Source organism: Antechinus flavipes, chromosome 4 (genome assembly GCF_016432865.1).
Source record: "Antechinus flavipes isolate AdamAnt ecotype Samford, QLD, Australia chromosome 4, AdamAnt_v2, whole genome shotgun sequence".
NCBI lineage: Eukaryota > Metazoa > Chordata > Mammalia > Dasyuromorphia > Dasyuridae > Antechinus > Antechinus flavipes.
Window position 1 is genome coordinate 209,688,219 of NC_067401.1, and position 26,842 is coordinate 209,715,060.

At 36.7% G+C, this 26,842-nt stretch overlaps 1 protein-coding gene across 4 annotated transcripts in view; it reads right to left on the reverse strand.

The window, feature by feature from the left end:
• The window catches only part of CLIC5 (chloride intracellular channel 5), a 193,448-nt gene that overhangs the window by 24,365 nt on the left and 142,241 nt on the right, over positions 1–26,842 (reverse strand). For all 4 annotated transcript variants that reach the window (XM_051997076.1, XM_051997079.1, XM_051997078.1 and 1 more), the window contains exon 4: positions 22,864–22,970. In XM_051997076.1, coding sequence (XP_051853036.1) covers positions 22,864–22,970 — 107 coding nt within the window. The remainder of the gene's footprint in view (positions 1–22,863; positions 22,971–26,842) is intronic.

Below are 26,842 nucleotides of genomic sequence, written 5' to 3' on the forward strand. Positions count from 1 at the left end.
GAGAATCAGAAGACTTGAGTAAAAATCCTTTCTCTGCTGTATACCACCTATGCAATGTTGAACAAATCACCAAAATTCATTGAGTCTCAGTAATCTCATATACCGAATGATAGATGAATGTGATAGCCTCTGAAGTCAGAGACAGGTGTCAATTAATAATCCTATTATCCTAAACAAATCATTTCTCCTTGTTAAATCTCTGATTCTTCCTCTAGAAAACAAGGAAGGGGTAGAATCCAGGTGTCCAGAGACATTATATTTTTTAAAAATAATAATAAAAAGCATTAGCTTTGGGTAATCATTTGACTATTTTAAAGCAAGTTGGGAGTAACATACCGAAGTAAAAAGGTGAGTTACAGTATTTAGGATGATTTCAGTTTGGCTCTCATCCAGTAAATATTATATTTAGGGTTTGGCTTATACTATATATATATATATATATATATATATATATATATATATATATATATATATATAAATAAACATTTATTAAGTTCCTACTATGTTCAAGGCATTGTGCTAACCACTGGGAATACAATACAGGTCAAAAGACAATCCCTGTCCTATAAATATACTATGTGTACATGTATAAATATAGAGATGAGTATATATATACACACAGAAATTCACATTTTAAATGGAAGGGAGATAGAAAGTAAGATGCACAACTACAGAATCAAATAATTTTCTCAATCTCCTAAAAGCTGCATTTGAAAGAAAAAATGATCATTTGGGGAATTGAATGTAAATTTCCTTTTATTTACACAAAGAATCCCCAAAATATTTATCAACAACAAGAAGAAAGCGGCGAGAGCAGGGAGAAATTAAGCAAGCCAGCCAACGAAAAGAGCAAAAAGAATGAGCCCAAAGCGAGCAGCTATGAATGGAGCCAGAAAAGGGGGGAGGGTGGGAGCCGGGGAAGCCAAGCCTTCTCACTGGGCTGGCTAGAACGTGTTCCTTATTAGTGTGCCCAGCTCACCCTTCAGCAGTGGGAGGGTGGCGACCCCTACTGACCTAGATCAAGCAAAGCACTTGGTTTTGAATCCTGCTCCTGTACAACCAAGGGGGGAGAAGGAGGAAAGGGGGGAAAGGGGAATGTGTGTTTCCTATTAGGCTTTCCAGAAACTCATAAATGGTTGTAAACCCCATTGTGCTAATAGAAAGAGCGACATAAATGCTGACTAAAGTTATTAGTCCTGGTCGTAGTTTATACGGCACACTGAATTAGGCTGAAAACAGCTAAGTTTTTTATGGTTATTTTACAACAGGTTATTATTATACATTGAACCATAGGTTGGGCTTAATGCGGATGTTCCTGTAATACCAGCAAGGAAAAGGAAGAAGAAGGGGGAAGCATTCTGTGACCTACCTGGGTGGTGCATCAAATGTTTAATGTTTAGGAAGTACCACCACCTTGCTCCCCTAAAATCAGAGTCACAGATCTAAAGCTTTAAAGTCCAACCTCTCTCCTATTTTACTTGAAAAGACTCAACTAAAAACCATTCAGATTGATATAGTTGGGCATAGCTAGGATTCAAACTCAAATCTATAATTGCCAGAACCAGAATTTTTTCCATAACACCAAATAACTTCCCCTTGATGCTCTATCTTTGAGGCTCTTTTTGTCTTTTTTCTGCTGATAGCCAATAATAGGTCAGCATAACTGGCATAAGAATCCTATGTAAAAGAGAAGACTTGTAGGAAGTCAGACCTCAATCAATGATTTTCCCCAATTTAAACAATTCCAGATTCTATTCAACTTTTCAGCTTAGTGATTCTGTGACTGTCCTTTAAACCTCTTCCCTTTTTTGTATTTTTTATTAATTTCATTAAATATTTTCCAATTACATTAAACTATTTTTGACATTAATCTTTAAAATTTTTGAGCTCCAAATTCTCTCCTACCCATTTGAGGAAGCAAATAATATATCAATTATACATATGAAGTCAGAAAAATATAGTCTTCTCATTTTTTGAAGGAGAAGAAACAAGTATTTATTAAGTGCTTAGTATGTGCTAGGGATTGTGCTAAGTACTTTAATATTATATTATTTGATTTTCAAAAAAAACTTAAAAGTATTTAGCAAAGATCTTCCTCATGAGCACATCTTTTGTGAGGGAAGTACAATCTTGGGGATTTCTCAGGGGATGAAGGGGAAGTACCAGGAAAGAATTTGGTAGCTCAGAGGGAGGGATCAAGGAGGAGCCAGATGGAATGCACCTGGCAGAGCAGGTCCCAAATCAAATTAAAAGTTATGCTAATCAATATCTCAAAGGTTGTTAAAAGATGCCCAGAAGTTGAAGGGTTAGACAATGGAGGCTTAGTTATACCTGGTAATAACCAGATAATATGGGAAGAGAATACGCTCAAAGTCCACATCAACATGGTATATCTCAAAGGCATCATTTGTGTTATGAGCCAGAACTTGAAACAAGGTGATAACTCAATGGAATTGATAGAAACAATGCTTAAGTTAACATCTTTGAGAGTTCACACATTAGTTCACACATTTGGGAAATTTCAGGGTTCAGTATGAGATATCCAAATTCACACCTCCCATAATCCCCTTCTCAAAGGAGGAGTCAACCTTTGAGTTTACACCTCTAAAAGAGCATAAAAACAGCTGAGCTCAGTCAGGATAGTTCAGTTGAAAAGATTGAGAGGGGAACGTCAGTTGGAGATTGAGAAGCCACAAGTCAGAGTTGAGCTGGAGGCAGAAGCTGGCAGAGAAGCTGCAAGAGCTCTTGGAACCAAGGAGGGAGATAGGCTTCTAAGAAAACTAACCAGGCTATTTTGGAGGAAGCAATAAAAGATCTGAACTTTTAACACCTGACTGCATTTGGAGTGATTATTACTTGGAACTGAAACTAAGGCTGCCACCAGAAAACCTCCCCAAGAAACCTGCAGCCAGAAAACCGTTATATATTATATAAAAGAAGAGAACACCACACATTTGAACCCAAGCTATCCTTAATAAAGCACTGTAAAATGCTGGCATAAGTGTATGTGTGGGGAGGGAGTCCAGAACAATACTTATTCTATTATAAATATTTAATAAATGTGTACTGAATGAAATCCTAAATTGATACTTTATTCTTACCATGTTGCATAAATTAAAATGTTTCTTACTGATGATATTGAGGACAATAATAACAGCAATAACAAAAATAGTACACAAAGATTAGTAAAATTCTTCAACTTGCTACTGTTTCCCACCTCTGCTCTAGGCCCTAGCTCAGATTTTTCCCTCCTTTGTACCTGTCCAAAATCAGTGCTCAAAGACAGTTCAAATTAGCAATTTCTATGGACAAGCCGCACAAAAGATACTCAGGTCAAGCAATATGAAATGTTCCCTCAAATCCTGCTGAGGTAACCAAGGGCTGAGACAAGGGTGGGCCAGTGGGTTAGGGGAAGAGTTCTCCTGGAGTTCTACGGACCTGCAGTATGCTGGCAACTTTCTGGTTTAACAATTATTCTTCCCAGCTTGTGCTAAGTTCAGTTGGTTCTATTTACTGAAGGGTTGCAAAGAGTTCCCTTCAAATCTAGGCACATTGAGAAAAATCCTCTATAAAAGACTCTACCGTGTATCTGCTCTTTGCAGAGTGAAAGAGAAAATTAGAAGTAGACAAGGGTAGGGCTACCATTAAGTAAAGCAAATTTATCTTCAGTGATCCTATACCTTTTACAATGAATCAGAAAACAGCATTTCTTGAACACTGTGGTCATGATGAAGGGTTGGTGATTATATCTCAAACTATGTTCCATAGATCCTTGGTTCTCTACATAATGTCAAACGGAGTCTAGGAGAAAGTTTCAAAGTTAATAATATTTTCCCTTTAAGATATTAAATTTGTTATTGTTCAATCATTTTTCAGTTTTATCTGGCTCTTTGAGGTTTTTCTTGGCAAAGATATTAGAGTGGTTTGCCATTTCCTTCTCCAGCTCATATTACAGGTGAGGAAACTGAGTCAAACAGGGTTAAATGACTTGCCCAGAGTCACACAGCTAGTATCTGAGGCCAGATTTGAATTCAGATACATGAGACTCTAGACTAAGTTCAATTGGTTTTATTTACTGAAGGGCTGCAAAGTGTTCCTAGCAGCAATATATTAAATAATTTCATCTAAAAAATGCTAGTCACACAATATGGGCATATAAAAAAAAAACCTTACTCTTTTCTCTGTTTTTCTCCAAAATTTATCCCTACCCAGTCTTATCTAGTGTGGATATGTTGGGTCCAGGACATATTCCTTCTCCTTCCTTTCCTTCTCAGACTTCTTAAAGCAGAATTTATAGGTTCCATAAATGTATTTCAAGTACCAAGACATTCTGTGGGGAAATTGGCTTGGTGAATGATAATATGAATAGGTTATCAATGAAGAATTGCTACCACACCTTTATGATTAAAATGGGCATTATTATATTAAATATTAGAGATGTACTTGGGTATAAGACCTTACAATTTGTAAGCTATTGAATAGTTGCACAGCCAGTATTCCTAAATAATTTTCTCCCCATCCCACCTTTGTCTGGGAGAACCTGCTAAGTAATGTAGTAGATAAAGCCCCTCACTGAAGTCAGGAAGACTTGGATTCAAATGCTATCACAGACACTAGTATGTGAATCGGAGTAAGTCCCTTAACCTTTCTCAATCTTATTTTTTCTCATTTTAAAAATGGGAATAATAAGTAACCATTCCACAGAGTTCTTATGAGATTAAAATATATATAAATAACACAGGTAAAGAACTTCACAAACCTTAATGATATATATATATATATATATATATATATGAATATGCACTTGTATATATGCACATAAATGCTAACCATCATTATTATGAGTCATCCAAAAGGTAAAAGAAACAAATGAAAGGAATGCTTTCATGCCATTTTTTTATTAAAGGCACTTTTAAGATATTTAAACTAATTTGTTTATTGTTTCAAAAATGAAACCATTTTTGAAGAGTTCATGAAACTCTGCATTCCAACTTGGAACTCAGGCCTGGTCATATAACCTTGAGAAATCCAAAGTGAAGTTGGAGAAAAACCAGAGAATCAGCTGAAATAATTCAGGGAAGGCAGGTAGGCTGTAAAAGTTAGGCCTCTGATAGAAAAATAGAAAAAGCTTCAAGGAAATATGGTATACATTTATAAAAATCAAAGAAGATATGCAGACAGAGCTTGGGCTTGTTTACTAAATCTCAGTGGGCCAAGTTCTCCCTACTTTTATTCCCAACCATGAAGCCTGGAAGAGAGAGTTTTTAGAATAAACCAAGAAAAGAAGTAGTATTTTACAAAGTGGCTAGTGAATACATGGAACTCCTTCGTCAAAGAAGTAGGTAAAGGCTGCAAATATAAATAAGTCCAAGTAGAATTTAGATGAATTTATAGAAGGTAGATCCTTAATAGGTTATTAAGGAAAATTAGAGATATTTCAAATTATTTTCCAACTTCTAAAGTCACCATCATGAAAGATAATAAACCATGATCCTTTTCTACAAGGTATCCCCTTAGTTCCCATCTTACAGATGGAATATAGGTTTGATGGAAATGACCAAAATAGCCATTCATATCATACTGTGTTCTTTTGTATTTAAGGGGAAAACTAAAAGTCCAAGAATCCTTTTTTCAACCATGAGACCTTCCAACTTTCAGAACTATGGGCTTGTGCCCCATAGACCAAAGCTGAAGTCAGCTGTTGTGGACCACTTCCCAGATGATTACAACAAAGTTCAAGCCTTAATGCAGTCCTCTAGGACTTCCCACCTAATTAAGTAACAGAGCATTACCTTCCACCTTGTTCAGCTTAACAGAAGCATAGGTGGGCATTTCAAGTACTACTAGTACTGGTTTTTAAATACCCTTCCCAAACTCATCTATCCCAAAAAGACCAACAAAGAGTAGTTGATTTTAGATTAACAATTCATTCAGATGCATTTCTAATCACCCAGTTAGTAGCAGAGGAAGGATGATGTCTCATTGTTCCTGTTCTTCTATCAAAGGAAACCATCAATCTTTCCAAAGGTCATTTAACTTGTATTTATCTTATATTAATATTTATCAGTATGTATAAAATAAATAAATATAAGGGGAATAAATACAAATAAAAAACAAGGTAATTAAATATAAGGTAGTTCAGGAAGGATACTAGTAAGTGAGAGGAAAAAAACATGTATAAGAGGATTTTAGGGACTGAATCTTGAAGGAAAGAAAGGAGTTCTAAGAGCTGGAAATGAAAAGCAAATACATTTCAATCATATGGGACAATCAGAACAGACACAGAAATAGGACATGAAGAAACAAAGAGAAGGCCATTTTGACTGAATCTAAGGATACAAAATGAGGGGTAACACATAATGAATCTGAACCAGGTTGTGAAAAGCTTCAAAAGTAAACAGGAAATTATGTTTTATTCCCAAGGCAATATGAAGCCACTGAAGTTTATAGAAGAAACAAGTAATATGGTCAGACTTGTGCTTAAGGAAAATCAATTTGGCAAATTTGTATAGAATGGACTAGAGTGGGGAGAAACTTAAGACAAGCAGTTCAATGAAGTAAAAGGTTGCTTGAACTCATGTGGTAGCTATTTGAGTAGAAAGAAGGGCATGTATGGCAGGCTAAAGTGGTTTTCTCTGATCCTCACATTTGAGAATGCCTTCCCCTCCTCCCCCCGTGACCCTGACATGGTACTTCATGTCCTTATCATTCATTTCCCACACCTGAAGTATAGTCTTGTCTCATTTCTACTCCAAAGATTGCCTCTCTTGCTTCAAGAGAAAAATGATAAGAGTTTGGAGTTGATTGGATATGTAGGATAAAGGATTATGGGAAGTGGTGAATAATACAGAAGAATGGTAGTGCCTTCATCAGAAATAAAGAGTTTTGAAAGAAAGATGTGCAACTGTAAATGTCTTTGCAATTCTCAGCAATACAATGATCCAAGACTACTCCGAAGTACTTATGATGAAAAAATGTTATCCACAACCAGGAGAAAGAACTGATTGTGCCTGAATACAGATAGAAGCATATTTTTTTACTTTCCTTTTTTCCCTTGAGGGTTTTTTTTTTGGAGGGTGATCTATGTTTTCTTTTGCAACATAACTTTTATGGAAATATTTTGCACAACTTTACATGGGTCTCCTTAATGGAGGGTGAAGAGGAAGGGGGAGAATCTGGAACTCAAAAAAATTTTTTAATGTAAAAAATTGTTTTGCATATAACTGGAGAAATTAAAAATATATTTAAAAAACAGAAAGATGCATGTGTTTGGGAATGAGTTCAATTTGAGATAGCTTGAGTTTGAGATGTCTCCAGGACATCATTTGGAATTTCCAAGATGTAGCTAGTGATGTAGAAGTGAGGTTCAAGGAAGACTAGTTATTTATGGGTAGAGTTAATAAAATGCATAGAGAGGATAATTGAACCCATGGGAATTCATAAGGTCACTGAAAAAAGAGAAGTTGCCCAGGGACAAAACTTAGGGGAGCAGCCAGACTTAGGGGACATGATATAGTTGATGAAACACTAAAAGAACAATCATCTATATAGGAAAAGGAGAGTGAAGTGTCATGAAGATTCACAGAGGAGACTGAAGAAAAAAGAAGGAAAGAGTGGTCAATGGTGTCATACAGAAGAGATATCAAGAAGGATGAGGAAAGAGAAGAAAAAATCAATTTGGCAATTAAGAGATCATTGGATCATACATGCCATACATCCTTGCAACTCTTCCTACATTGGAGAGAGTGAAGCTGGAAGTTCTCATGAACTTGGGAGTGCTGAACAGTAGAATAAATTGATCTGCACTAAGTATGGCATTAGCATTCTACATCCTCTTGAGAAGATAGGGAGGAGATTCTTACAAGGTTGTCTAAGGTGATGTGAATGGGCCCAGATCAGAAACAACTAATTTCTGATGAGTGATGAGGTTAGAAGTCAGATAGAAAATATTTGACGGTGAATGAGATAAGAAAAAATAGAAATGGTGAATACAAATCATTTTTCCTAGTAATTTGGCCAACACAACGAAGAGCTATAGGATGATAACTTGATGGAAGAATAAAGTCTAGAATAGAGACCTTTATTGGAAAGGACTGGCATATAGGAGAAAGTTGAAAATTGGAAAGAGGGCAGGGAAACTTCAGGGGCAGTGAAGAAGATGTCAGAGGCTAGGAATCAAAGGCACATTCTGAGGAGTTAGCACTTCACTGGAAGAGAATGTATAGAAAAAGAGAGTTGGGGATTCTGTCAAGGGCTTTAAGATGAAGAGCAAGCATCTTGGGGAGGAGTGGGGGAAAGGGGAGAAAAATTGGAACACAAGGTTTTGCAAGGATCAATGTTGAATTATCCATGCATATGTTTTGAAAAACAAAAAACTTTAATAAAGAAAAAAATAAGAGCAAGCTGAGAGGGTGGCTGAAGGGAGAAATATGGGAGGCTTGGAACAGATCTGGAACAGCTTCTACGAGAGTGAGATAGAGGAATCAATTAGGGAGGAATAAAAGATTGCTTTGCAGTGATAGTCCAGTTGAAGATGGATAATAGGTATTTATAATATGAATATAATAAATGTATTTATAATTAGATACAGCAGAAATTTTTCCAGCTCCATTCAGCAGAACAGGAGTAGAATAAGTGAGGCGGATGGAAGAACAAAAAGGTAAAGGATTTAAGAATAAAAGAGAGGGCACAGCTGAATTAGTTAACTAAAAGATAAAGATTGAAAAGAAAAATAAATAAAGTCAGAGCAGAGGAAATAGCTGAGAAAATCCTGAAGGATCAAAGGATTAGATTTCCATAAATACAAATCAAGACTCTTCCATACGTTGGAGAACTAATGGTCACCTCCACACCATAAGAGGGTATCAGAAGAAGCAAGTTGCAGAAATCACAATTATAAATTGTTTTCTGTCTCTCTAAAAATATGTCACATGAACTGATGTTAAATGAAATGAGCAGAACCAGGAGATCATTATATACCTCAACAACCATATTTTATGAGGATGTATTCTGATGGAAGTGGATCTCTTCGATAAAGAGAACTAATTCAGTTTCAATTGATCAAGGATGGACAGAAGCAGCTACACTCAAAGAAAGAACACTGGGAAATGAATATAAACTGCTTGCATTTTTGTTTTTCTTCCGGGTTATTTTTACCTTCTGAATCCAATTCTCCCTGTGCAACAAGACAACTGTTCGTTTCTGCAAACATATATTTTATCTAGCATATATTGTAATATATTTAACATGTAAAGGACTGCTTGCCATCTGGGGGAGGGGGTAGAGGAAGGGGGGGGAAAAATTGGAACAGAAGTGAGTGCAAGGGATAATGCTGTAAAAAATTACCCTGGCATGGGTTCTGTCAATAAAAAGTTAAAAAAAATTTAAAAATTAAAAAAATATATGTCACAGTTCAACTTGGGAGACTTTAAAATGAACTTGGGAGACAGGAAGATGTGGGGGTTTAAAGACAACCTCTGTGGGCTACAATTTCTTCACCTTCAAAAGGAAAAGGGTGGAATTCAATTATTTCTAAGTCTGTCTGTTGTTTGATGATTTTAACATAAGAAGACGTTAACATTATTTTAAGCCTAGTTTGGCCAAAATGGGACAACCCATTCCCTCTCTCCCTCTCTCTTTCCCTTTCTCCCTTCTTTCCTTCCTTCTTTCTCTCCCAGGCTGGAAGTGTAGCAGCCATTCATAGCCTTGTGAGAAACAGCTAGCATAGAAACTAACTTACTGGGCTCCCATTCTGGGCTGGTTTGCCCTACCTTCGGTTCACATATTGCTGGCAGACTTAGTGCAGGCTTCTGATTAGCTTTCTCCCTATTGCAGCTCAGAACTCCAAAACTCAAGTAATATGCCAGCCTCAGCAACCCCAGTAGCTGGGATTACGGATAGGCTACATCCCGCCAATCAACCTATTTCTTTCTGATGGTCCAGATGGACTAGAAGAACTTTTCTTCAAGCTATTTTCCAAACACAGATGGGGGTTATTATGTAAGTCATTATGAAAACCTAACTGTAATGCTGACTATGTATAGCCATAGACATAGAATGAAATGCACACACACACATACATACACATGTATACACATATGTAAATACACACACATATATATACATGTATATGTATGTGTGTGTGTATATATATATATATATATATATATATATATATATATAATCAATTTTTTTTAGTTTTAACACCACTATACTTTGCAACCAAATGGGGAGACCTGGATTCTCATTCTATCACTAATAACTTTCTTGTGTAAGCACATTTTTTTCCCTGGATAATTGGCATATGTGGCTATTTATTTAAGGAGGTATGTGATGGCCTCTGGTGGTACATTAAAAAAAAAAATCAGAACACACACACACACACACACACACACACACTGTATAGGCTATGTGAGTATTTCTCTCCATATACATGCATATGTATATATGTACACATATATACACATATGCACAAAGAGATCCACACATACAGAGTTATAGATTGCATAAAGAGGATTTCTCATACAGTATGAAGGAGCAGTAGCAAGAGGTAAAAGAGCATTTAACTTATGGACAAATTAGTCATTTAATGTTCCTTTATTTCTGGCCCTTGATCTGACTCCAGGCCAGGCTGAGAGGAATCATTCTGGTCAGACGGCTGGAAATTCCACCACATGGAATGGTGTTGGTGGTCTCCTCGCTCAGTTCTGAGGGGGGAGCCCACACAGTGAAAGGCCTTCTCATCCCACTAATGAATGCGCCCACCCACATAGGACCCAGTTCTCTCCCTACCCCTCCTCCACCATTGCCTTCCTTTCTGAGCAGCCACCACCACACGCCAACCCCATGCCCGCCCAAGGATTCATTTCAAGAACATCTCTGAGCCATAAATTATGAGTGTTCCTCTCCAATAATTCAGCCTCTGGAGATCAGCCCCTGGACAATTCTGAGAGGAACTAAGTGGCGCCAGTAGGCCCTCAGACAGGAGGGAACGTGCAACTCTGCAGGACGCCCCGAGCCCTCCCCCTTGAGCCCTGAGGAGTATCCTCGGTGGAAGGTTGGGTGCACCAGACCTATGTTTGTTTTTCCTTGCAAGAATTTTAAGCAAAGTAAAAATATGGCTTGACTGATAAACAAACAACAACGAAAAACAAAAATAAAAACTCAACATCAACAACCAAGGCTGGACATTTACACATTAGAGTTGCCAGGGAAGTTGGGCTGAAGGGTGGCTTTGTGACCAGGTTGGGTTTGGAGAAAGCACCATGTGGTTTATGAGGAAGTGAAAGTAAGTAGACAGTCACATCCTTATCCTCATTGCTCTAGTGGGACTTGTTGGACCACCCAGTTACATACCACAAAGATAACAGCAATGGGGACCTTCTCCTCCTCTCCTCCCAATCCCATTCCCTCAAAGGAAGAGAGAGTGAAACAAGTAATCACATATTGGGATGCAGATCCCTTCCTCCACAGGAGTGCTTGATGAAGGAAGAGATAATGGATCACTGGTAAGTGTTTCCCCACTTTCCCAATTCGGTGAAAATCCTCTTATTCATCTTAATGCCAGAAAACTCCCAAAGCAATTATGCCCAGAGCTAAGCAAACTAACTCAGGGTCACAGGATTATAGATTTAGAGCTAAAAGATACCCTAAAAGTAAACCAGTCTCTAATTGAATTTTTACAGATGAGGAAATTGAGGTCCACAAAGTTTGCCACTAACCCATGGACGACTCACAGATAATAAGTGGCAGACCCTAAGGTTGTTTTTAAAAATGCCCACAAGAACTTCAGGAATGGAAGCAGTTTGGGGGTGAGTAAGAAGAGATTTGGCATCAGAATACTTGAGGTCCAATCCCAGCTTCATCAAGCAGCTTCTTTCCCTTCTTCCTCTACCACCCCATGGGTCTGGCTCTCCCTTGGTGCCAGGAAATACTTTCTCTTTGGACAAATAGGAATAATTACCAGGATTACAACATCAGGGTTCCCCTAAATCCCTTCATTCACTCTAGATTTGATATCAGATTTGGTGCCCATGAGATACAAAGGGGCAAGAGGATAATAGTAGCCGATATCCCAAAAGTTCAGAAGATGAGAGCCTTAAGCATCACTCTTCCCATTTTAACTCACAGCATAAATAAGGGGAGTCAGAATCAGAATTTGAACCAAAAGCTTTTGGACTCCACTTCTGGCATTTATTTAGTACTTAATACCATACTAGCTCCTAAAGTAAGTCTTGAACTCCAGAGATGGCTTCTCAGATTTTGCAAAACCCAGGATGTAACAGCTAGAAGGAACTTTTATCCATTCAGTCTGATGGGCAGCTAGGTAGTACAGGGGATAGAGTTCTGAGCCTGGAGTTCAAATCTGACTTCAGACACTTATTCGCTTGTGGCCCTGTATAACTGTGTTTGCCTCAGTTTCCTTATCTGTAAAATGAGCTAGAAAAAGAAATGGTAAACCATTCCAGCAAGTTTTTCAAGAAAACTCCCATGAATAAAACAACTGAACAACAATAGTCTTAACAACCTTTACAAGTGGGCGAAACAAAGGTATAGATAGACTACAAACCATTCACCCAAAGTAACACAACAAGTTAGTGAAAGAGACAGGTCTAGAACCTAAATTAGCCTCTTCCCAATCTACTGCTCTTCTCATCCCCACTCTGTTCTGATGTTTCTTCCTTCTTAATCCCTATGGAAGGGGAGGAGAGTAAGAAAGAGAGATTGTAGAAAGAAGCAAGGGAAAAGCAGAAGGAATTGAAAGCCTTGTAATTGAAGGGGCTTAGAATAATAAATACATGCATTTTCTTTTTTACATCATTTGCCACTTCCTGGAGATCTGGAACAGATTCTCCATCCTTCTTACATTTATGATGCTTAAAAAAAAAGAAAAGAAAAAGGAAGAAAGGAAGAAAAGAAAAGAAAAAAAAAAGAAAAACATTGATCCTTTGATAGAAACAGGAGTCCTACACTTCCACAAATAAACGCATATATCCTTGCTTTAATCCTTTCAAATCCTTTTTTTTATTTTAAGCCAAAGAAATTAATTTAAAAAAAAAAAAAAGGAAAGGGGGTGGAGAACAAGAAAAAAGCAGCTGGAAGTTAGAGGATATCCAAATACCTTCCACCACCTCAGAAGGAGAAATCAAGCTGGATCTGTGCTCAGAATTTCCTTCTTTGGGTATGATGACACTGACAAAGAACCAGGCTGGACTGGGAAGACTTTCTTTCCCTGAGGGGCTATGACTGACTGAGTGGCAAGCTAAGCTTTGCTTTCTCTAGCATCTATCCCCCCAAATGCCAGGAGAGGGCAGCACACACAACCCTATAAAGAGAGATGGGAAAGCAAAAGATCTGGTCCAACTGCAAGACATGGAGAGGTCCAGAATTCATAATTGATGGGATTTGGAACCAAAAGCATTCTTGGAATCTCAGAGGTCATCGAGTTGTAGGATGATCTTTAGGCTTCAATGGGCCCTAGAAGCCTATGCTTCTCATCCTGAGGCACACAGGTTAAGTCATATACCCAGGGTCTCCCAGCCGGTGACTAAAGAAGGATTCAAACTCAAATGCACACATGGTTCCAAGACCCTCATTTTACAGTTATGAAAACTAAGGACTAGACAGGTTAAGTTACTTGGCCAAGGTCACTCAGGTAGGAAAGAGCAGAGGAAAGGTTTAAATCCTGTGTTCATCCTACTCTGCTCACCTAGACTAGCCCCTTCATTTTATAGAATAGGAAAGTGAGGTCCAGAGAGATGAAGTAATTCTACTCTCCTAGATCCTTGAGGATAGGGTTTCTTTTCTTTCCTTCCTTTCTTTTTTGTCATTGTATCCTCAGTACTCACCATAAAGCATATTTGCCACCTGAAAAGTGTTTGTTGAATTAAAATGAATTGTCTAAGGTAACATTGGAGAAAGCAGCATAATCAAGATGCAAACCTAATTTTTTGACCCCAAATCTAGGGGGTCACTAAGTAAAGGAAGTGTGTGTGGGGGAATCCTAATATTGTAATCTCAGTAGTTATTCCTATTTATCTAAGAGAAAGCATTTCCTGGCACTAAGGGGAAGTCAAACCAATGGGTGAGAGAGGAAGAAGGGAAAGGATAAAGGATTGCTTTTCTACACAGGGGCAATTAGCTTTGGTGGCAAGGACAGAGATGGAGAGCAGACACTGGAAATACTGTTGTCCACTTCTCATTCTTTGCAAAAAAAAAAAGCACTGCTCCTTTAATAGCACTATAATTCCATAGATAAACACATATATCCTCTCTTTCATCTTTTAAATTCCTTTTTTTTCCTGAGGCAGTTGGGGTTAAGTGACTTGCCCAGGATCACACAGCTAGAAATGATTAAATGTCTGAGGCTGGATCTGAACTTAGATCCTCCTGACTTTAGGGCCAGTTCTCTATCCACTGAGCAATCTAGCTTCCCCTAAACTTATACTATATGTATATTAAAAAAGGAAGAGAGGAGCAAGAAGAAGCTGGAGAGTAGGGGAAATTAGGCAAGGCTCAGACAGTAAATTGGCACAGTTGATACTAGCATCAAGAAAAGACTCCTTCCCGAGTTGAAATCTGCCCTTAGCCACTTCCCGGCTATGTGACCCTGGGCAAATCACTTCATCTTTTTTGCCTCAGTTTTCTTATCTGTAAAATGAGCTGATGAAGGAGATGGCAAATCAGTCCAGTATCATTGCCAAGAAAAACCCACAAAAAAGGAGTCACAGACTTGAACATGACTGAAAATTACTGAACAACCACCACCATTATCTCCAGGGCTCCATTCTTTTATATTAAGTAGCCCCAGAGATAGACAGCGGAGCTAGACAAACAAATTTTTCCTTCTATCTTACACAAAGAACATATAGAGGCATGATAACAACAAGGAAAGTTTCTTTCCATCAATACGCCTTTCCCTAAAACCCTGGGCACCCACATAGGTTGTTTGGGGGATGGGGTGTTGGGGAGAAGGGAAAGGAGAAAAATTTCCTGCCCAAGTCTTGAGCTTTGGCTTCCTCTTCTGGCCAATGGGGACAAATATTTATATCACTGAGACACTGTCAAGCAAATTGGCTTCCTTTGCATAGATAGATAGATAGTTAGATATAACTCATATCTATACATATTAATACATTATAATAAGTAAGGGTTTTGCCAAAGAATCTCTAACTAGGAAGTTATTCCTTCTCTGCCAATGAATCCCTCCCAACACACACACACACACACACACACACACACACACACACACACACAAATATATGTATATACATACAAATATACATGTGTGTATATATATGTATGTATATACATGTACACATACGTTCCTTTGTACATGGTTCATGGAGGTAAAAGCCAACATAACTATTAGAAGTATGAGGAAGAGGAGGAAGATGGCAAAGTCAGGCTAAAATATAGAAAAGAAGGGTACTAAGAACTTGGTATGGGCAGAAATCACATAAAACTTGGAAGAAAAAGAAGAAATGAAAACACACACATACACACACACATACACACACACAAACACACACACACACACACACACACACACACAACTTCAGCAGGAGTAGAATTGTAGGAGTTGGAATGTGCTGAGCCTAAATTAGAAGAGGCAAGGGAAAAGGTGAATGCCATTATTCTATTGCAAAGGAAAAAATGAACTAAAATGAAATATGGAGGAGAATGAGAAACTAGAGCAGGCTCCAAGAAGTGAAGGGAAAAGAAGAGTTAGAGCAAAGAATGCGGGGGGAGTAGGAAGTATTGGTTTGTATAGTTTATCTTCAGGAAGAGCTAGAGGAGGTGAAGCAAAAGGAAAGAAAAGAAAACTTAAAAGTAGATTAGTATAATCAAAAGAGCTCTTGTATTTGGCATTGGGCATCCTGGATTCGAATCTTGATTTTGTCACTTGCTACCTGTGTGACCTGGATTCTCAATTTCTTTATCTGCAAAATGAGAGGATTGAACTAGATTGCCTCTGAGGGCTTCTTTAAATCTATGTTTCTACTGTTTCTGAGATTGATGGGGACATGGGAAAATCTCTTTAAAAGAAATGTGTTGGGAGGGATTCATTGGCAGAGAAGGAATAACTTCCTAGTTAGAGATTCTTTGGCAAAACCCTTAATTTTTATAATTTAATTGTAATGTATCCAAAGGACGTACTTATGGTCACTGAAATTCTGAGAACTGAGGACTTTATAAATTTCAAGATCAGGATGGGGGAAAAAAAGATTTATAAGCATTTCTCACACTTACAGAGGATTTTGTTCCTGGAAATGGTGCTTGCTATAAAAACCAAATTTGACTTTTCCATAAAAAATGATAAAATATTAGGGGGGCTACTCCTAGGAGTCGGGACTACTCCTGACACCTATCTTTTTATAGAAATAATTGTGACTATTTAATCAACAATAAAACTTTTCAAAGTATCTACAAATCAGTAAAACAGGTCAATACAGTAACATCATATAAAATTATATTTAATATTTTTATTTAGAAGTATGGGGGAGGGCAGCTTGGGTGAGGGAGGGGACACATACTTTTGGATGAAAATTCCCCATCTAACCAGGAAGCATAAGGACATAGCAAAACCCAGGTGTCAGCATCCTGGTATCATATTTTGCCTATGCTGCTGCAACCCTGAGAAGTACTGGAAGTTTCCATAGGCATTCTAATATTAGCACAGGTAATGAGGATTATCCAATAGTTTTCCAAGAGTAGCTCCAGTTTTACTGGGAACCAAGATGTTTAAGACCAGATACAAAATCTTACAGTCTTATGACCCAGCTCTTATTTAAAGAGACTATAGTAACTGGAGAAATGGATGACAATCCCAAGAGAAACTTTCCTGCCTTGGGTGGGACAGGGGGAAGTGTGCACCTGGGATTGAATGAAATATAATGATTTTTCTTTTTATACACTTTTTAGTTTAATTCAATTAAAGTGCTACAGAAGTAATGATCTTTTTAATAGAAATTATTGATCGACAGCTTATAGCAAAGGAAGGAAATAACCAATAGATGGAGGAACAAACCAAGAGACTGGTTTAGTGAACACTCATAAACTCTAAAGATTGGTATCAGAACCTGACGTGATCTGAAACAGGGGACACTGCATGAGTGATAGTCAGCTGCCTTTAGGATTCTGATTGAGAGGAGAAGGTGGCTTGATTAGAATATTGCCAGTGACTTGCAACTAGACTTCCATGACTGGAGGAGAATATCAGATTGAGGACTTTATATAGCTCTACCACACTTAAATCTAGGGATTTAAGGGAATTTAAGGGAAGACATCACCCTTTGTAATGTCACTGGTCTTCTTTGAGAACAAAGGAACAACAATAACAACTCTTCCATTTACAATCAGTTGTCAAGTTTTATGGATTCTAACACCACAACATTGTGAGAGTTCTCTCTATTTTCACACTCAGGATTCTACCATTACTTTTTACTTGGAATTTTGCAGAACCCTCCTAATTAGTATCCCTGACTCCAGTCTCTAATTTCTTCTCCTCTTTCCAATTCAAACTCCATATTGCCACTAAATTTACATTTCTAAAACACAGGTATTTGCTGAACAAATTGAACAAATATCTTTATAGAATCTAGTAGGGAATGAAGCAGAAAAAATAAGACAAATATACAAATAACATTAATACAAAGCAGGATATAGATAAATGCATAAAAGAAATGCTTTGGACATTACAATATTGTTTTCAGTTAGGGATATCAAGGGAAAACATGAAGAAGATGGAATGTGATCTAAGCCTTCAAGATTGGTTAGAATTACAATAAAGATTGAAAGGAGGACACTGGTGATAGAGATAATAACATGAGTCCCACAAAAGAGTGGGGAGTGTCAGAGGGACAGAATAGTAGATCCATTCTGGTAGGAACAAAATGTAGCAGAATTATGATAGCTATAGATAGAATAAGAAGCTGATATTAGGATATGAATATGACAGAAGCTCAAAATTCAATAAGGAGCTTCAACTTAAATTCATCATGAGATAAGGAGTCATTGAAAAACTTTGAGCAGAGGAATGGCTGCACTTTGGACAAGTTTCTTAAACTCTTTGTCTTAATTTCCTCATCTCTGAAGAAAATAATGAGAGGCAGCCATTGATTTGGTAGGTAGAGCATTGGGTATAGAGTCAGGAAGACCTGAGGTCAAATCCAGCCTCAAATTCTTATTAGCTATATGATTGAGCAAGTCACTTAATCTCCATTTCCCTTATTGGAGAAAGAAATGGAAAACTATTCTAGTATCTTTGCCAAGAAATGTGCCAAACACAGTCACAAACAATCAGACACAACTGAAAAACAACTGAAAAAGTAGATAGTTGGGGGATCGTTAGCTCATTTTAACCATTAGATGAGCCAATTCCCTTCTTATAAACCTTTAATGACTCCCTATGGCCTAAAGCAAAGGTTCTTAACCTAGGGTCAACAAACTCAAAAGTGTTCATGAACTTAAATGGGGGGAAAATTACATCTTTATTTTTCATAACCTTTAAATATAAGTAAGCATTTCCTTTAATTATTTAAAGCTATTATCTTGAGTCCATAGTTTCACCAGACTTGTTAAAGGGGTCAGTTACATCCAGAGGACAAAGTCAAATATCTTGACTGGTATTCAAATCTATCTCCACCTTATTTTCCCAATCTTATCTTCTTCTTCCCACTTTCCAAAATACTTTCTCTTGTTTTGTCTAAACCAGTTTAGCCCTGCCTTTGCATCCCCTTTACCCTTTTTTCCTTTTAGATTATTCTGGGTTTTTCTTCACTCTCACTCCCTCATTTTTTGGGTTTTTCTTTACACTCTCACCCTCATTTCTTTATACCTTCCACCTTCTTTGGTATCTACCTGAATCCAAATCCTTCAGAACTCAGGCCAAAGTTCTCCTATATTAAGCTTTGTCTGACTAGCTTTCTCTGCACCAAGCACTCCTATAGCACTCAATGTGTATTTCATTGATAGTTATCATAGACTGTCTTGCATTAAGAATTATCTTCTTATGAATATAGGTCACCTCTCTCTAATTACATTGTGAGCTCCTTGAGGGACAGTGTCCTGTACACTTCCTTGAATAAGACAAAATGTTTTGCACATAATAATAACTATTTGCTAATTGAACGATTGTGCCAAAATGACATTTATTATCTGTACCAATTATCTGGCAGTCACTTGGATGCTGACTGCCTTATGCCATTCAACAGGCAAACAGTATATAAATAGAGGCCAGATTTGTAGTCAAGAAGACCTGAGAATCCTGCCTCAGACACTTACTAGCTGTGTGACACTTAATCCTGCTTGCTTGTTTCCTCACCTATAAAATGGACCAGAGAAGGAAAATAGCAAACCACTTCAGTTTCTTTGCCAAGAAAACCCCAAATGGAGTCTCAAAGAGTTGAATATGACAACAGAAGCAATATTTTTTAAAATTATGCTTTATTTACTGCCGTTCTCTCAAAAACCCTTTGGTTCTAGCCAGATAAGCTGATTCATTATCCCCTACTTCATGCATTCTTATTTTTAAGCCTCTCCTAATGTAGATTCCCCAGCCCTGTATGTTCTTCAGATTGCTCAGGGGTTTCTGGTAAAAATTTAACAAATTTGAGTGTATACATATAAATGCATATATAATGTGTGTATATACATTATATACAGAGACATATATAGACATATATGTATGTATTTATACATGGTATACTTTAAAGTTTAATCTCATTACTAATATTGTCTTTATCAGTTCCTCAAGTCTAGACAATCAATGAAACAATAAATCAAGCCCTGCTTTATGGTGTTTGCAGATTTCCAAGATGTAAATTTAACAATTAAGTAAGTATAAGTTGGCTTTGACACATTGCTGCTCTATACTCATCTAAATCCTGGCATTAGGAACCAGCCTAAAATCCTAAAGTTAATAAGACTTTCCCAACCACTGGAGCCTAGTGTTGTATTCTGCAATCCTATAGCACTCAATATCTATACTATTTATTGATAGTTATCATAGACTATCTAGTATTGGGAGTTATCTTCTTATGAACATGTTACCTCTCTCTAATTACATTGTGAGCTCCTTGAGGGACAGTGTCCTGTACACTTCTTTGAATATGACAAAATGCTTTGAGCATAGAGGTTAGTAAATATTTGCTAATTGATAGATTGTGCCAAAATGCTCTTCCACTGAGTGTTTCCCTGGGAACAGGATGAGATAACGGAAATATCCATTGTGGAAAGAAATGAGAGAAGGAAACTCTAAACAGGTACGGAAATAAAAATGATCCATGGAGACTTCTTATGGATGGAGAGGACCTCAGAGAACAGGCTCATTTTACAGGTGAGGAAATTAAAGTTCAGAGAAAGGAAAAATTTGCTCAAAGTCACATGACTACTAAGGGATAGAGCCAGAAAGATAATGGGTCAGCAGTCGTATTCCAGATAAATATCTTTCAAATGGTACAGTCAGACATTAAATTCAAATCTAGAGAAGCAAAAAACAAACAAAAAACTTTCTCTTATTGTTATTGAGTCATTTTAGTCATGTCTGATTCTTCATGACCCATTTGAAGGTTTCCTTGGCCAAAGATACTGGAATAATTTGCTATTTAATTCTGCAGCTTATTTTATAGATGAGGAAACTGAAGCAAGTAACTTGTCCAGGATCACACAGCTAGTAAGTATCTGAGGCCAGATTTGAACTCTTGAAAATCAATCTTTCTGATTCCACTGGGACACCTCTCAGCATGAGAGATCTCTAGCTATTGTATTAGCCATGGAGCTGAGAGTAGAGACCAAGAATTCTAGCATTACATTTTTTCTGCCCTATCTCTCATGTCATGATATATTTCTCAATCCTTCCAAGAAACTCTAACCACATGGCATATGGTATAATGAATTTGGAGTTAGAAGACGCGGGCTCAAATCCCAGGTCTACTTTGTGCCATCATCTTCAGTCGGCCATAACCATTCTGGGCTTCAAATCCAAAGATGTGCTGGAGCCAGCTTGCATAGACTCTCAAAAGCTTGACTATTAAATTTTCGGTGTGAACATTTACACCTCAGAAATCAGCAAAGGCTACAATACAAAATCAGGGCTTGACTACTGTTTTGTTGATTGTCTAAATTTAAGAAAGTGATGAAGAGAATGTAATAATGCAGATTAAACTTAAAAATGTCAGTGCTTATATTTTTTGTTTTATTCTGAAGTCAATTACAAATTACCAATATATTCCTATAATCGAGTCCCTCACCTATAAAATAAAAAAGTAAATGAAAAACTGAATTATTATATATGTATATATACACATATATATGTATATAAGTTTTATATAAGTATATAAGCAGTTCTTAAAAAGTGATGGCATAGTAAATAGAACACCTGCCCTAGAATCTGAAAAATCTGAGTTCAAATCCGACCTCAGATACTAATTATATGACCATGAGAAACCACTTAAACCCAATTGGAAGAAGGAGAAGGAGAAGGAGAAGGAGAAGGAGAAGGAGAAGGAGAAGAAGAAGAAGAAGAAGAGAAGAAGAAGAAGAAGAAGAAGAAGAAGAAGAAGAAGAAGAAGAAGAAGAAGAAGAAGAAGAAGAAGAAGAAGCAGAAGCAGCAGCAGCAGCAGCAGCAGCAGCAGCATAGTTCAAGGGCCCTCCGGGATTCCCTTAGACATGTTTCAAATGATCAGTAAGATCAAAACAAATTTCATGGTAATAGTAAGATGTTATGTACATTTTTTACTCTCATTCTCTTCTAAGTATGCAGTAGAGTTTTGAAGAGGTTACAGGATATGTGGATTAAAGATTTAGCTACAAGCATGAAGATTGAGTTAATATCTCATCTGTATAACTATATTTCTGCCATTAATCATCATACAGATTATATGCTAAGTGATTTGCCAAGGTCACACAGCTAGTAAGTGATAAGTGTCTGAGGCCAGATTTAACTCTGTTCTTCCCAACTTCAGGAGTAATGCTCTATCCATTGCATCATCTAGCTGCCCCTAATCATCACACATCTTAGATGTTAATGTTTAGCTACAAACCCAAGTGATGCTAAAATACTCAGTGTGGAATAATCTGTGAATCTCATGCTTGATTCCATAACAATTGGGTTTACTTTTTTACTGATAGCATAAAAACAATTTTAAAATTTATATTTACAAAAATATAAAAGTGATACTTTTTACCATTTTTTGTCTTGGAAAATATAGTTATTTTTCATAAAAGCACATTATTTGTTTTAATATATAATGGACTTATTGTTATTTTTAATGAATTTATAAATTCATTTAATTAATTTTATAAATATTTTAAAATTCATCAGTTTTAATTTCTAATATGGTAAATATTGATAGATAAACAAAAATTTGCTCAATAATTTTTTTAAAAGAATAGAGCATTCCTGAGACCAAAAATGTTTGAAAACTGCTAGGTTAGATAACTTCTAAAGATTCTTCCAGATCTAAACTGTTCTCTTAAAATATACCATAATGAAAGCAAAATGGGCTTTTTCAAACTATACTTTCTAACACATAAGCGAGTTTATATAAATTCAGCTACTCCAGAACATGAGAATCCTTAGCATTGGATACTTAGGAACCAAACTACTTCCCTCTTTCATTTTATAGGTGAGGAAATTAAAGCTCTCAAGCTCAGCAATTTAAAAAATAAGGTTAGAGTATCTATAACAGGATCTCACTGACAATTTCCTTATCTGTGGCAATGGTGGAAGTGTGCAAAAGCAAAGAGGAGCATCAATACCAGATGACATTTGACTGTAGATTTCACAAATGGTGATGAGAAGAAATAAAGATTGTGTGATGCATGCAAGACAGTAGGGTCCTGGGTCTGGATTTTACTCACAGGCATTATCTTGCTGTTTTGTGTTCTTAATGTATGCAGAGAACTTGGAGAAGATATCAATCCCAGCTGTGTTGGATTCCCTGTGTCTAGCAGCCAGTTTGGGGTACCTGGAATGGAAGAAGATGGGGCCATAAATGGTTGTTTCTGATGAAACAAAGAACATAATCATCAACATCAACATTATTCAGCATTTTGGACCAGTAGATTACTTTAAAACTGTTTTTCTTTTCACAAACTGGACTTGTAATAGATGAGATGAAATGGCTAGCCACAGCTGAGAGATAGACAAAGAGGTGTGTCCAGGGTGAGAGAACATAACTTAGTAGTAAAACTGGTATCTGGACTCTTGGTTTGGAGCCTATGTAGGAGCTGATAAAAGTAGAATTTTTATTTGCCAAAGAAAAAAAATCACTAAGTAGCCCATTAGAGTTGTTTCTTAAAAATTTATCAAAAGCCAGAAGGGACTTAGAAAATGAAATGTTATAACATTGCAGAGAATGTCAGAGCTGGAAGAGAACCTAAAATATAGAATATTGGATGGAGCAAAGGACATGGAGTTGGATGAGACTTTAGAGATCATCTAGCCCAACAAATTCATTTTGGAGGGGAGGAAACTGAGGCTAGTTTTTGGATGATAATCTGTCCTCCTCCAGCCTTCCTTGACTCTTTGTAGGTCTACTTGGGATTTTCTTGGCAAAGATACTGAACTGAAGTAGTTTGCTGTTTCCTTCTCCAGATCATTTAATAGATGAGGGAACTGAGGCAAACAGAGGTAGATGACTTGCTTTGAGTTATACAGCTAGGCAATGTCTGAGACTACATTTGAACTCAGGAAGTCTTTTCTGACTCCACATCACAGACTTTAGCTGCCCTCTACACTAGCAAATGTCCTTTATCTTTCCTTCTCTTTTTAGTAAATAAATGCCTTTGGTAAGTAAGCAAATTTCACTCAATGCCTCTAACTTCTTTTCCTCTTATTCTTCTAAACTCTCTTCAGGCTAGCTTGTAACCTCATTATTCAATTAAAATTACTACCTCTTAAATTACCAGTGATCTGTTAAATGCAAAACCCACTGGTCTTTTCAATCCTTAATCTTAATTTCTCTGCAGTCTCTGACACTATCAATTATTGTCTTCTCCTGGACACTCTCTCTTCTCTAAGTTTTCATGGCATTTTTCTCTCCCAGTTTTCTCCTTTCCTGTATGACACCTCTTCCGTGGTCATATTCTTTGCTGGATCTCTCCCAAGGATCATCCCTGGGCCTTCTCTTCTCTTTCTATATTGTCTCGTTTGGTAATCTCAATAGCCTCCATGAATTTACTTATCATCCATTATGCAAGATAATTTTCAGAACTACTCTTCAAACTCAACATGTTGAGAAAGAAGTCATTATATCTTCTCTCTTTTACCCTTCAAACTCTACTTTCTTCTGAACTTCCTTACTACCTTCAAAGGTACCACTCACACTCATAAAGACCCACTCATCCTTGACTCTTCACTCTCACTCACCCACATAATCCACTTATTGTCAGGATTATCATTTTTACATAGTCTCCTTTATACATCTGTCTCCATTTACATAGTCCTGACTCTAGTGCAGATCCTCAACAACTCATACCTAGACTATTACAAAAGACTTTTAATCAACAATTCTTGTCCCATTCCAATTGATCCTCAGGCACTTTGAGCAAAGTGACCAGATGGATTCAGAAAAAGATGTTTTTAGCTCTAGGTGGCCAGACAGTTGAGTGCTGGTTACTCTAGATTCTATATGTGTTGCTGCTCACTTCTCAGATTGTATTTATTATGTTGTAAAGAATAGAGCTCTGTATTTATATATTTATATATATATCTGACTTTAGTCAGGATATCTGAATCTGAATCCTGTTTCAGATACTTATTAGATGTACAAGCCACTTCACCTCTGTTTGCCTCATTTTCTTCAATATAAAATGGGGATCATAAAAAATTCCTACTTCTCAGTTGTCTTGAGGATCATATGAGATAACAATTGTAAAGTAGGTACCTGTCACATGATAAGCATTATATAAATGTTAGCCATTATTAGTATTTTCTCACTTTGCAAACTTTATTTTAATGCATTATTTATTTTTAGCATCCTTTTTTTAAAAAATTGAATTTCAAATTATTTTCCTCCTTTTACCCTTTCCCCACTTATTGAGATAGCAAGCAATATGAAATCAGTTCTACAGATGTAATCATGCAAAACATTTCCATATTAGCCGTGTTGTTTAAAAAAAAGCAATAAAAATAGAGAAAATGGAAAACTCAGACTTCAATTTGTATTAGAGTTCATTTCTTCTCTCTCTGGAGATGATAGATAGAATTTTTTATTGTGAGTTCTTTGGAAATGTCTTGGATCATTATATTGATCAGATTACATAAGTTTCACAGTTGGTCAATATTGTACAATATTGCTGTAACTCTGTACAATCATTTCTTACTTCTGTTACATTATTCTGCACTGATTCATATGTTTTCCCAGGTTTTTCTGAAACCATCCCCTTGTCATTTCTTAAAACACAATAGTAATACATCACATCCATATACTACAACAATCACAGTTGATTGGCATTCCTTTATTTTCTAATTCGTTGCTACCACAGGAAAGCTGCTATAAATAATTTTGTATATATAGATCCTTTCCACTTTTCTTTGATCTCTTTGGGATGCAGACCTACTAGTAGTATTTCTGGGCTACAGGGTTTCCACAATTTTATAACCATTTGGGCATAATTCCAAATTATTTTCCAGAATGATTGGACTACTTCCTGACTCCACAAACAATGTATTAATGTCCCCATTTTTCCACAACCCCTCCAGCATTTGTCATTTTCCTTTTCTTTCATGTTAGACAGTTTAATAGGTATTAAGTAGCACATCAGACTTTTAATTTTAACTTGCGTTTCATCAATCAATGGTGATTTAAACCGTGTGTGTGTGTGTGGTGTGTGTGTGTGTGTGTGTGTGTGTGTGTGTGTGTGTATGAATGATTATTGATAGCTTTGATTTCTTCTTCTGCAAACTGCTTGATCACATCCTTTAACCATTTCTCAACTGGGGAATGCTTCTTATTTTTTATAAATCTGACTCATTTTCCTATATGTTTGAAATATATATTTCCTATATATTTGAAAAATAAAACTTTTAAAAGAAAAATTTGCCATAAAAATTATTTCTCAGTATCATGTTTCCCTTTTAATTTTGGCTTCATTGGTTTTGTTGTGCGGAAAACTTTTTAATTATATGTAATCAAAATTATTCATCATATTTCTCCAACCATTGTTATTTGCACATATGCCATTTAGTATCTTTGCAGATGTATTTGACTTATTTTCTATTTAATCAACTAGACTATAGACAGGGATAATGTTTTAATACACCTATGTATTCTCCACAGCACCTAGCGCAATGATCAATAAATACTTTTTGACTGATGTAAACTGATATTTTAAAGTTAATTCCTTGGCGATTAGATCACCAACAGTTAACCTGGCTGGTGGTTTTTCACAACCTTGACTGGAGGTCTTTCACTAATATGAGTTATACACAGATAAGAAAACTGAAAAAATATACAAAATAATTGTGGGGAAAGTGTGGAAGTCTGGAGAAGACTAACAATCATGAGAGTAAGAAAAGAAGTCTTGAAAGGAACTAAGTATTAACAGAAATATAGCTGAGGAGGGAAAGCATTACAGAACTGAATGTTATGCATGGAGAAAGCACACATTTCAATGAATTAAAGACTACCCCCAGTGACCACTCGACTCTGAAAATACATGTAGGTCAGCAGACCTTACAACTGGACATTTCTCTCCAAGGTATAAGAAAAAGAAACCTCTCCTGAGCTACTGATCAGAGCCCCTGACCAGAAGTATTCATATAAAGAACTAGCAGGAAAGGAAAATCCTAGACAGTTGTGATTTAAAGATGTTCCTAGTTTCACATGTTGGGGAT